This window comes from Chlamydomonas reinhardtii, chromosome 15 (assembly GCF_000002595.2).
Source record: "Chlamydomonas reinhardtii strain CC-503 cw92 mt+ chromosome 15, whole genome shotgun sequence".
Lineage (NCBI taxonomy): Eukaryota > Viridiplantae > Chlorophyta > Chlorophyceae > Chlamydomonadales > Chlamydomonadaceae > Chlamydomonas > Chlamydomonas reinhardtii.
Window position 1 is genome coordinate 167,915 of NC_057018.1, and position 12,408 is coordinate 180,322.

General features: G+C 65.0%; 2 protein-coding genes across 2 annotated transcripts in view; both read left to right on the forward strand.

The window, feature by feature from the left end:
• CHLRE_15g635067v5 (uncharacterized protein) overlaps positions 1-5,381 on the forward strand; it is a 13,600-nt gene extending 8,219 nt beyond the window's left edge. Inside the window, exons 14-21 of the mRNA XM_043070504.1 lie at positions 180-386; positions 900-1,009; positions 1,477-1,501; positions 1,768-1,976; positions 2,397-2,652; positions 3,042-3,188; positions 3,571-3,699; positions 4,097-5,381. Of these exons, the coding sequence (XP_042916362.1) occupies positions 180-386; positions 900-1,009; positions 1,477-1,501; positions 1,768-1,976; positions 2,397-2,652; positions 3,042-3,188; positions 3,571-3,699; positions 4,097-4,258 (1,245 nt within the window). The 3' untranslated portion in view covers positions 4,259-5,381. The remainder of the gene's footprint in view (positions 1-179; positions 387-899; positions 1,010-1,476; positions 1,502-1,767; positions 1,977-2,396; positions 2,653-3,041; positions 3,189-3,570; positions 3,700-4,096) is intronic.
• Positions 5,382-6,468: 1,087 nt separating this feature from the next.
• CHLRE_15g635100v5 (uncharacterized protein) lies at positions 6,469-12,310 on the forward strand. The gene is made up of 7 exons (XM_043070505.1): positions 6,469-6,595; positions 6,857-6,965; positions 7,553-7,886; positions 8,175-9,180; positions 9,591-10,245; positions 10,695-10,758; positions 10,968-12,310. Exons 2-7 carry the CDS (start codon positions 6,931-6,933, stop codon positions 11,139-11,141), a joined length of 2,268 nt encoding a protein of 755 aa, XP_042916363.1. The 5' UTR covers positions 6,469-6,595; positions 6,857-6,930; the 3' UTR covers positions 11,142-12,310.
• Positions 12,311-12,408: the final 98 nt, after the last annotated feature.

Sequence of the window (12,408 nt, forward strand, 5' to 3'; positions counted from 1 at the left end):
CACACACACACACACACACACACACACACACACACACACACACACACACACACACACACACACACACACACACACACACACACACACACACACACACACACACACACACACACACACACACACACACACACACACAACCACTGCGCTATGTTTCCTTGTGCTCTTTAACACAACCACAGGACGACAACCCCGGCCTGACCCTGCCCGGCAACCCCATCCGCCTCATCACCGCCGGACCCGACGACACGGACGCACGCGCCGTGCTGGCCTACCTGTCAGACCCGGCCCTGGTGGGCGCCGGCTGCGGCGGGGCGGCGGCGGCGGCGGCGGGGGGGCTGGCCATCCCCACGGCGGGTGTGGTGGACAACGCCGCTGTCGTCGATGAGGTGCGTGGTTGTTGTTGTTGCGAGGAGGAGGGGTGGGGGTGGGGTACGGGGGGCTGGAGGGGTTTCTAGAGCTCAGGTGTAAAATGTGGGGTGGTAAGATTGTAGATACCAGCCCAAACTTAATCGAACCGGGGGGGCTTGGGAGGGGGTTAACCGTTAATGTGAGCGGTTTGTGTGTGTGTGAAATTTGGAACTGCCGACGTCCAGGGGTATAGCGAGGGGAGTTGGGGGAGGCGGGAGGGGGTAGAGCTCAGGATGTGGTTGTGGGGTGGGTTGGGTTGGGGTCGCTGATGAGTGGGTTGTTGCGTTTGTGTTGGCTACCTCTTCCCTTTGGCCCTCCGCGGCCGCGCCGCCCGAATTCCACGTCCCATTCCAAACCATATCACGCCAACACACATTACACACACACCGTACACACCTCCCATACACACACATTTACTTTCCTTGCGCTTTATATTCCGTTTGCCCTTTAACAATACACAAACACACGCGCTCTCTGCCCCAATCATGCAGGTGGCGGCGGGCGCGCTGTACAGCGGCCTGGGCTTTGTGGCGGCAAGCGAGCTGGCGGCGGCGCCGGTGCTGTCGGGCGTGCATGCCGCGGCCCTGCCCAGCCTCGTCAGGTGAGGGCTAGCAGTAGCAGTGTGTTGGTATTAGCGAGTGTAGCAGTCAGGAGGGCGAGGGTGTGAGTGTATTGAAGTGTTAGCGATCAGGTGAGGTAGTGTGTTTTGAAGTGTAGCGATCAGCACTGAAATGTAAGAAACGGATCCATGGCACGTCGGGGCGAGCACTTTTACCTACTTGCTGAAGGTCAATAAGTGCAGAGGTTGGGTGGGATGGTGGGAGGTGTGCGAGAGGTGAAGGCGATGGGAATAGGGATGGTGGGGCCACGTGCCCGAGCTCGCCGAGTCCTTGGGGGTGGGGGTTGAGGCGGATGGGGTGAAGTTGGGGGCGGCTCCTGCCGCCGTGTGCCGCCGTGTGCCGCCGTGTGTGTTTTGTGTTTGTGTCGCTGACAAATGCCTTCCTCCCGTTCGCCCCTCGTGCCCTGCTGCTGCTGCTGCTGCCTGCGGCGGCGCTGATCCTCCCACAGCAACACATTCGTCCGCCCCAACCAGGTCAGACTCAAGCGGCTTAGGTGTGGGTGCGGGCCTGGGTGCAGGGTGCAGGGCCGTCATTTGCCGTGGCTGGCACCGCCCACCTGTCCTCTCTCCTCAGTCCTCGTGTCACCTTCCTGGCACCTTTGCATGCACGGTTTCTGTTTCTAACCCACCCTTACCCACACACCCACACACACCCCACACACACCCCACACACACCCCACACACACGCCCCCCCCCCCCACACACACACACCCCACACACACGCCCCACGCACCACACAGACCGGCACCATCCGTGACGCCGCCACCTGCCCCGCCTCCGGCTGCGGCGGCGCCGTCGCGGCCGCCTACTCCGCCGCCTTTGACGAGATCCTGGCCGCCGCTCCTGCCGGCAGCCTGGGTGTGCCGGCGGCGGTCGACGGCGACTGGTCTAACTTCACCGCCCGCCCGCTGGGCGTGAAGCCCACCACTGACGTGTACCCCATCTTCCGGTGCGTCTGTGTGCATGTGTGTGTGGGTGTGGGTGTGGGTGGGTGTGGGTGTCTGTGTGTGGGGTGGCGTGTATGGAGAATGCGGGGGGCCTGCAAATACCAGCCCAAACTAATGGGGGGGGCGGGGATGGGGGGGGGGTAAAAGTTGATTTCGGCAGGGGCCCCGCCCGGATGGGGTGGTGTGCAAGCGCTTCACGGCAGGGCACGTGTCAGATAGACGGGTGGGGTGGGGTGGGGTGGGGTGGGGTGGGGTGGGGTGTTGGAGCTCCCATCACACGACACGCGAGGCTTTCCCACGGCACACAACCATAACCATGACCATAACCGCAACCGCAACCACATCCAACTTCAACCGCCCGACCAACCGCGCAACCAACCACCCAACCGCCCAACTTCAACCTCCCAACTGCCCAACCGCAGCCTGGACTTTTACGTCGCGCCCGCCGACCTGGTGCACTTTGGCGCGGCGGGCGAGGCGGCTCGCGGCCTGCTGGTGTACGGCCTCAGCGGAGACCTGGCGGCGCGCATCAGCGGAGGCCTGGGCCCCGCCTTTGCAGGCCTGGGCCCGGCGGCGCGGCGGCTGGCGGCGGCGGCGCTGGCGGCGGTGCAGACGGCGGCGGCGGACGGCGGCAAGTGGGCAGTGGCGGCGTCGAGCGCCGCTGCGAACGCGAGCCAGGTGTGGTGTGGGGGCAGCAGGTGGTGGTGGCATGGTGGCGGCGGGTGGCGGCGTGGTGGCTGGGGGGAGGGGAAGAGGGTCTGAAGTGATGTTTGCGGGGTTGTGGTCTGGAGGGGAGGGGTTTGGGGCGGTCTGGAGTGGTTTGGGCGGTGGCGGGCGGATGCGGCCCTAGGGAAACGAAATGGCAAGGCGCGGGTTCGGCCGGATCGCCCGGGGAGGTGTGTGTGTGTCTATGGCATTCGCGTGCCCATTCTGATGCCCGCTTCCACCCGCCAGTCCCTACCTGATGTCTGCTGCACACAATCCCGACCCCATCCTTCCCACCAACACTCTCCCTCCCTGCCTCCCTCCCGCCCTCCCTCCCCTGCCTCCCTGCCTCCCTCCCGCAGCCCGCCACCACCTCCCCCGCGTTGGTGCTGAGCCGCCTGCCGCCGCTGGCGGACTCGGCGCTGCCCGCCAGCGACGCCGCCGTGTTCGCCGCCAGCAGCAGCGACAGCAGCTCCGCCGGCGACCTCAGCGGCACCGCGTACCAGGCGGTGAGCGAGGCACGAGCGAGCCAGGCGGCCTGAGGGATGGGGGTCAGGAGTGGGTGGTGGGTGGTTTCACGGAAGCGTAGGGTGGCATGCGTCGGAGGAGGCACACACGTTTGCGTTGTGTTAAAGAGCGATGCGTGTGTATGTGTTGTGCTGTGTGAGTGCACCGGTGCCGCTTCTCCTCCCCACAAACCCTCACGCCCTCACGTGCACTGCTTCACCACCCGCCGCCACCCTCGCCTCCCTCCACCACTGCCCTGCACCGCCAACCCACCACCGACCTCCACTCCCAACCATCCACATATAACCGCCCCAACTACCAACCATATACCCCCTAACCACCCCAACCACCCTGACCAACCGCCCTAACCAACCACCCCAACAGGCCGCGGAGGCGGTCCGCACCACCTGGGACAAGGCGTCTCTGGCGTACGACATTGCGGTGGCGGCGCTGGTGCTGGCGTGCGTGCTGTCGGTGGCGGCGCTGGGCCTGGCCGTCTGGGCGCTGCAAAAGGTGTGAGTCATGATGCGGCTGGGATGGCCCCGCCGGGCCGGGCTTGGCTTTGGCGCACTGTGCATGGGGGTTGCATGGGGTTAACGTTTAACCAATCCCGGAAGGAAACAGTCGCGCGTAAGGAGAACTGCAGCTGCATGGGGTTGCATGGGGGTTGCTTGGAGGCCTGCGACTGGATGCGGGCTTGGGTGAGGAGAGATGTCTTCAGGCGTGTGTCATCCGCTACTGCTGCCACCGCCCGGCACCTCAACCGCATCATACGTTCATCACCGTCCGAGGCTAAAACTCCGCTTCTGCTTGCTTCATTATGAATGTAAACAATCCCCCGCCGCTGCTGCTGCTGCCGCTGCTGCTGCTGCTGCTGCTGCTGCTGCTGCTGCTGCCGCCGGCGGCGCAGGTGCGGGCCGTGGAGGGCGCGGCCACGGCCGGCGGCGGCTGCTTCACACCGGCTGCCACCAAGTACGAGAAGCACACCGACGTGGCGCACCCGCCGCCGGGCCTGGCGGCGGGCGGACCCGCCACAACCGCGGTGGAGATGGGAGCGTATGACAAGATCTAGCTCGAAAGGGGATCTCAGTTGAGGAAATTAAAATAAGGCCCTGGAATCGTCACATTGTGGAGACGAGTGGAGGATTCGTTTTTGGGGCGGACAGGGTGCTGCGCCCGGCGCCCATCCCTGCCGCGTGTGTGTTCGTGTGTGTGGTGGTGGCTTCGAGGGCGTTGGACGCTTTGGCTGCTACACAGCATTTCGCGTGTATGAAACAATGCAAACACGCCACACGCGATGAGAACGGGACACGATAAGGGGGTCCGGACATGCCACGTGTGCTGCCAGCGCCGTGGTGGTGCGTGGGTGGGTGGTACAATGCTTCGAACTCAACGAGTACTCCTATCAGCGTGAGCAGGCGTTTCACGAGATTTAGCCGTTGATGCTGTCGGGAGCCTTCAATGCGTTGCACCTAGTTGCATACATGGGCCCGACCAGCAGGACTGCAAGAGTTGAGGCGTTCGTGACTTGACGGCGCCCGGTGTGCGACTGCGGACTTGTTACGACGCTGCTTGCGTGAGTGGCTGCTTGTGGCTTGCGGTGCTCTCAATCTCTGATGCTTGGTTTTCCGGCCAGCCAAACGATTGAAACGCTGCGTTGTCCGACGGCAATGGGCAACGAGCTGGGCGCTGTAACGAGCGCAGATGCAGCACTCTGGCCTCCTCATTTTAGCCTGCCGTGCCTGCTCAAGGGTTTGGGCATCTCAAACTCGACACCGGACGGTGGAGCTCCGGCTCCTGCTCCTGCTCGGCTCCTGCTTCGCAGCAATGCGCAGTGCCCCGTGCTTCCAGCCGCCTCCTCGGCCTCCTTGGTCCCCTCCCCGAAGAGCTTTGCAGGCCGCGGCACTACCTTTCTCACGGGATGAGATGGCATGGGTTCGACGGAGTGAGATTGCACGCCCAGGCGGCTGAGAAGCACGTGCAGGCGCACGCTTCCCACGCAGCCTCCCTTTCCGCTCCTGTACAACGCAACCTGACTGCAGCGGGGACGCGATGCATGGACTGAGTCAGCGTCCCCGAGCCCCGGATGACCCTGGCTGCCGCCCTGCCCGCCTTGTGGGTGGCGCCGGGGTGCATGAGTACGCACCGGCGCACCTTGTAGACTCAGCAGGTCCCTCTTGTAACCAATGCAATCTGCAAGTGCCGATCCGCCCCCCACCCCTGCATGCGACCGCGAAGGCGGCAGCATGGGAGCCGTTGGAGGCGCGGGTCCTGCTCGGCACCGTTGCGTGCTGGTGTTTGAGCGTGAGCATTCGTGGTGCTGGCGTGGTGCTGGCGTGTGCGCATGGCTGCAGGAGGGGTGGAGGCTGGGGGTCATCAAGTAATTGCGGGTGCAACACCTTGTAACCACACACACCACACACACACGCAACAGGGGCAACACACAAGTTCACCGCTGTGTTGCATATGCAGCCCTCTGCTCTTACTTTCTGCTCTTGCTTGTACTAAGAATTCAGCAGTGCATCCAGGATGCGAGCACGGACTCGACAACGGTAGTTTGGCGTTGCGGTCATATTCGCAACCCCTACAGCGGGTGAGCGGGAGTATCCCTGGGTCCGGGTGGGGGTGGTGGTCGTGGGTCCGGGTGGGGGGGGGGTCGAAGGGGGGGGGGCCGGGGGGCGGGGCTGGGACGCGGAGAGTTGTGGCATAGGCCACGCCGCCGGGCGCCAGCGGGGCGCCAGCGCCGAAACCCGCTTTCTTCGGAGCCACACGCGAAGTGCCTGGTGCGCGCAAGCGGGGCCCTGCTGCGGCGCGCCCCAGGCGCCGAAAAGCAGCGCTACTGATAGCGCATATGACATGAAGCCAATTGCTTGCGCTCGCTTCGAGCAAACGAATGGTCGCGCGAACGACCGCAAGGAAAAGCGCACCCTCACAAAACGTCCCCTCACCTAGATCCTTTTGTACGAGGCAATTTAAACTTCGAGTCTCTATCCAATAGTAAAAAACACCCGTAGGGGTGAGGAGCGAACGACGCTTTTTGGGCTTCTGGGCTTTCTGCTGAGGGAAAAGCCCCGCGAATGAGATGCGAGTGTGCTAAACACGGTTCCAAGCATGCCTGGAACAGCAGCGGGGCGAAGGGAGGACCGGGGGAGTCGCGCGTCCTAATATCTTCGCGTACGTCCAATCCCGGGTCGCCCCCAGCAAGCCTGCAAGTTTTGCTCCCGCGACTGCATCCGCTATTAAAATTCCACCTTTCAGGACCCCCCTTATATGCTGGGGTTTCTCTTGCAGACGAAACCATAGCATAGCGCCCGAACGGCCGGCGGCGTGGAGCAATTCTGTTCCGACTCCCCTGAGATCGCTCTTCCGACGCCTAGCGCTAAGTCCAAAGGGCTTTATAAGCATCAAGGTAAGCCAATTGCGTCGATCTGCGGGCCGGGGCTGCACTTGTGCACGCGGCCTTCCCCTGAACATTCGGCAACGCCAGACGTTCGCTGAATGCTTGGTTCTGTGGCGCAACATCACGCTTAGGACCTGGAGTATGCGCTGGTGTCAGGCGGCGGACGTTTTGAGGACCTCCGAGTTCCTCTTTATCGCAATTCTGCGCAGTTTGGTTATCTCTGGAAGACCTAACCGGGCTTCTCCCGCGCCGCCTGGCAACCTCAAACAGGTGCCTACATCTTTGAAGCCTTCAATCCTCCGTACTGGGCCTCGCGGTGCAGCCGGCCCAGAATGCAAGCAACCATGCACCTTAACCTTGACCCCACCGGCGTCCTAAGGTGCGCAATGTCCTTGGCATCGGGTTCAAAGACAAAATGCTTTCAAGAGATCCGCGCAGCGGGCGAGCGAGGTGTGGCGGGCACTCGCCGGGTGTATGACCGCGCGTCTCCCACGTCACGCTGTTGCCTGCCTGGCAGCCCGGTGGTTCTCCGGCCCTCTCAGCCCGCGGCTTCCCTCCCTCCCACACCACCCGCTCTCCACACGTATGTGACTCAAACTACCTATGTTCCTCTAGCGAAGAGCGCAGCAGCGCGGTCGCGCTGGTCGCCTCAGCGCGCCCAGTAACCGCCGCCAGCCCGCCACCGGCCCCGCTGGCCCCACCGCCCCTTGCACGACCGCCATCTTCCCCCTTTTACCCCCGCCCTCCGACCCCGCCCACCTCCCTCTTCACTCCTCACACTCAGCCCAGCCCGCCTCACCGGCATTAACCTTGCATCCAGCCCTGTCCTCCCCGCCCCTGTCCTCCCCGCCCCTCCTCGCCGACACCCGCGCTGACCTTCCCCCTCCGCTTCCCCCCTCCCCCTTCCCCCGCATCCCCACACGCACACGCCTCCCCCCCCCCTCCCACACACACACGTACAAACAGCGCCTGGGAGGGCGGCTCCGCGTTCTTCTCCGACGACGTGCCCAAGCAGCTGCTGGCAGCTGCCCAGCTGTTCCAGCACCAGCACAAACAACTGCAGCACCGCAGCCGGCCGAGCTGCGGGCTAGAAGATTCAGCAGACGGCATGGCGGTCATGTCGGACCTGCAGGAGGAGCCTGAGGAGTCTGACCTGGCGGACCCGCAGCAGCAGCAGCTGCAGGGGGAGCTGGCGGGGGAGGGCCTGGCGGCGTCTGACCCGCTGGCCGGCTTCCAGCTGGACCTGTCGCACTGGGAGGCGCGGCTCAAGCCCGCGCCGCCCGCGCCGCTGGCCTCGCAGGTGCGTGCGTGCGGGGGAGGTGGCGTGTGTGTGTGGACGTGTGTGTGTGTGTGTGTGTGTGTGTAGCTGTAGCTGCAAGTGGGATTGTATGGGCGGGGACGTAAAGGGCCGGGGCCGCTGCGTGCGGCAGGCACTGCTTCGGCTGGCAGAGCTGGTGGGAGACAGCGCAACCACTGGGTAGCAGTAGGAGGAGGAAAGGAGACTCAGTGCTGGGCGGATCCTCCTCCGCTATATGACGGGATTGACTGCCTCCCACCTGACACCCTCGCTTCCCCCTCCCCTCCGCAGCCCAACCTCTTCACCAACCTGTTCACGCCGGCGGAGATGGGGCTGACCTTCATGTCCGCCGCGCCCCAGCCGCCGCCGCCGGCCCCCGCGCCCACCCCCCCTCCCGCGCCTCCCATGGCGTTCCCCGGCTTCCCTCCGGCGGCCTGCTTCCCCGGTTTCCCCGGCGCAGCCTGCATGGGGATGGGCATGGGCATGGCCGGCCCGCCCACCGCCTTCAGCTTCCTGGGGCTTCCGTCCCTGCACACCATGCTGCTCATGCCGCCCGTGCCGCTGCCGGGCGCCGTGCCGTCCATGTCCGCGGCGGCGGCGCAGGCGGTGCCGGCCGCCTCCACCGCCACCACCACCAGCAGTGAGGGAGCGCAGGTGGTGCCGCAGGCGGCGGCGGCCGCCGCAGCGGCAGCGGCGGCCGCGCCCTCGGGAGGAGAGGCGGTCAGCGGCCTGAGCGGCGCAGCCGCCGCCAGCGGCCAGTCTGGGGAGCAGCCGGCGGCGGCGGCCGCCGCCGCCGCGGGCCCGGTGACGTCGGGCGCGGTGGATAGCCCGGACTCCCACGCCACGGCCGCTGCCGCCATGGCGGCGGCGGCGGCGGCCGCCGCCGGTGGCGGCGCGCCTGTTCCGCCGCCGAGCCCTGGCGGCAGCGAGGCGGGCGTCGTGCCCGAGTACAAGGGCAGCCCGCTACACAGCGGCGCCGCCGGCAGCCCAGCCGGCGCCGTGTCTTCCACGGCCACGAGCGGCGGCGGCGCTGCCGCCGGCGGCGCCCTGCCGCCGCTGCCGCCCATGCCCTCGCTCCTGCCCTTCATGCCCAACCCGGGCTGCGCTGCGTCCGCCGCCGCTGCGGCGGCGGCGGCCTCTGCGGCGGTGGCGGCGGCGGTCAACGCTGCGGCCACGGTCAACGCCGCCGCCGCCGCCGGGCGGCAGCAGCAGCAGCAGCATGAGGTGTACATGGCGACCATGCCGGGCATGATGCCCACACCGCTGGCGGCGCCGCCGCCGCAGCCGGCGACTTCAGGTGCGTGTCTTGCCTGGACTGGTGGGTCTGGGGAGGGTTAGGGTGTTCACACCGCTGGGGGGGAGGGGGGTTGTAAATACCAGCCCGAACTAAACCAAGCCCAATGCACTTAGAGCGGGGATTGCCGTGCTGGGGGTTCGTGCCGTTGCAGTGTGGGGCGGCGTAAAGGGGAATGGGCCCGGTGGCTCGGAGGGGCTGGGTGTGTGAAACACATGGATGGAGTGGGCCACGTCTGCGGCTTACCGGCAGTTGCCTGACGCCTGCTTTGACAAGTTCTGAAGGGCGAGCGGTAAAGCTCTGTCGAGTCCTGCAGCCGCCCCCTTCCCCCAAACGCCACTTGCCTGCCAGCCTGCCCGCTCCAGCGCTGACCCTTATCACCCTCTCGCTGCCCTCGCTGTGCCCCTGTGCAGAAACCAGTGCCGCTGCCGACGAACCGCAGCAGCAGCAGGTGGTGATGGTGAAGCAGGAGCCGGTGGCCGGTGACGCCCCGCAGCCCCACTGCGACTCCTGGTCGCCCTGCCCCCAGCACCACCAACAAAACCCGTACCACCACCACCACCAGCAGCAGCAGGGGGTCTCAGAGGCCGCGGCGGCGGCGGCGGCGCAACACGTGGCGGCCGCGTTCCAGCAGCAGCTGCTACAGCCACAGCTACAGCCGACCCAGACCATCAAGGAGGAGGAGCCGGAGCAGCTACAGCCGCCGCAGCAGCAATTTGGCGAGTACCCGCACGCGCACCTGTACCCGTCGCCGCAGCAGCAGCAGCAGCAGCAGCAGCAGCAGGGCGAAGGTCAGGATGAGGGGTACGGCGACGGCTTGGATGAGGAGGAGGACGACGCCGCAACGGCAGCCACCGCGGCCGCCGCCGGAGGCGGCGGCGACGGCTTCCGGCTTCAGACGCGCGCGCAGGCCGCGGCGGCGGCGGCGGCGGCGGCGGCCGCGGGCCTGGCGGCGGGCGCGGGGGGCCTGAGCGGCCTGGGCACCACGGGCCACTTGCGCACGCGGGCGGAGTGCCTGGAGCGGTACCGCCAGAAGAAGGCGCGGCGGCACTACTCCAAGAAGATCAGGTGGGGGGTCCGAGGGAGAGGTTTGGGCTGGGTCCAGGGGTTGGGGCTGAGTCCAGGGGCTACTTTGGGCTGGGCTAATTCAGAAGTTGGAAGCTGAGTCTTGAGGGGATCAGGGCTGAATGGGCCAGAGGTTGGGGGGCGTGATGGCGGGTGTGGCCGTGGGTCCTGGAGGTCTTCTGGGGCGCTCCTATGCCGGCAAGCGAAAAAAAGCACAAACGCGCGTGGCGTGGCCGTGGGGTACCGTGCGGTATCTGCCTGTGTTTACCACACGCCCTGATATCACCGCCATGCGCCACCTTGTTTGCCGCTACTGCCTCCCCCACCCACTGACCTGACGCGTGCCTCGCATGCACATGCCGGCTTCCCACATGTCCCACACGTGCTGACGCAAACACGCAGTGACATGCCGACTCGCACACACGCTCACTCACTCACTCACTCACTCACAGGTACCAGCTGCGAAAGATCAACGCGGACAAGCGGCCGCGCATCAAGGGGCGCTTCGTGAAGAAGGTGAGCGTGAGCGAGCGTGTTTGTGCTGTGTATCTGGGTTGTGTGCCCGGGCCCGGTTGACAGACGGGCGAAGCTGCGCCGTCTGTACTTAGCCCTCAATACGCAATCACAGGGCAGTAGCCTGCATGCCTGCCTTGTCGACACTGCTGCTGACACTCCCCCTTGCGGCCCGCCACCACGGCCACCCACAACGGCGGTGCGTGTCACAGGACGAGCTCGCCTCGTTCCTAGCCACCCAGCGCGGCGGCGGCGCGGCGGCGGGCCACGTGGACGAGCAGATGATGGACGAGCACGTGCACCAGCATCACGGCGGTTTGTACGACGAGTCGTACTTTGACGACATCCCGATGCCCGACCCGGACAGCGACTACTGCGACGAGTGAGAGTGCGAGGAACGGAGGAGAAAAGTGTGAGAGGGGGACGGCTGTGAGCGGAGCTGTGAGAGGCGGCGCGAGGGAGCGGAGGGCAGGGGAGTGCGGGAAAGGCTGGAGCGAGAGAGAGAGAGAGCGAGGTGCACGAAAAGCGAGTGAGGGAGGCCGGCCCGCACGTGCGCGCGCACGCACCGCGTCGCCGCGGAGTAGTGTGTGTCACACGGCGGGCCGCTTTCATGATGCGCCCCTTTCATGCATCTCGTTGAACCCCCGCACTAGCTAGGCAGCAACTGCAACAACTGACTCATAAAGCCCGGGAGTGCCGTACCGTGGGTGGCCGCGGGGCAGGCAGAGAGGTGTGGCGCGGGGAGGCCACATGCTCAGGGGTTTCCCGAGGCAAATCTGTTACAAGATATTGAGTTTTGGCTTGATGTTTCTGAAGCACTTGGTTGCGGTTTTGGAGAGGCTGTAGTAGTCCTGAGTCGGAGACGGGCACGTAACATTTTTCAAGTCGCGTCGGCGTTGCGTTTTGGTTGCGGCGTGCGGCGTGTTTTCGGCGTACTGCCGTCAATGGGGTACGGCACGCCAGAACTCCCCGCTGACACGGTGTGACGCCCCCGCCCCGCAAGAGGATGCCGGTGGTGCAGTTCCCCCTGCCGTACACCCACACCCGACACCAATCAAACGTACATGGCACATTGGTTGCTTCTTTTGCACTCCTCTGGAGCTGGATGGACCCCTTCAGGTTGCTTTTGCTGCTTGTTTGTGCTGGGCTGCTGACTAGTTAGCGTAGTGGTGGATTCCATTTTGCTGCGCGGTGACTCTTAAAGCTAGGGGCGCGCTTTTGATGAGGCGCCTGGCTTCGCGGTTAGGGTTGTTTGAATACCTACAAAATCCGGTTGCTGTGGATACGTTGCGGTGCAAAACGGGCCCGGTAGCGGGCGCGTCAGTCACACACAGTCAAGATTCCTCTCTTTTTTCTAAAATCTTTTCGGGGCACGATGTTTGGTAAAAGCAAACGTGTTTAGTACGGCAAGTTTTTGTTTGGGAGGTTCTCCTTGCGAATATGCGTTTTGCACACCACGCTACGCAGTGTACCGGATGAAAAACAAAAAGGACGGGGACTCGGGTTTGGTGTTTGCAGCCCACGATGACACACATTGGGCGAGTATGACTGGGGGTCTGGGGGAGCTGTGTCTATTGAATTGCTCGATGGTTCCAGTTGCAAAGCATAGCAATGGCTTGTGCCCTACAAGTTCGAATGTTGGAGATGGTGCGT

Coding starts and splice junctions, on each gene's coding strand:
- CHLRE_15g635100v5 (XM_043070505.1), top strand. CDS start 6,931: ATGCACCTTAACCTTGACCCCACCGGCGTCCTAAG. Junction 6,966..7,552: donor GACCCCACCGGCGTCCTAAG/GTGCGCAATGTC, acceptor ACGTACAAACAG/CGCCTGGGAGGGCGGCTCCG. Junction 9,181..9,590: donor GCCGCAGCCGGCGACTTCAG/GTGCGTGTCTTG, acceptor GCCCCTGTGCAG/AAACCAGTGCCGCTGCCGAC.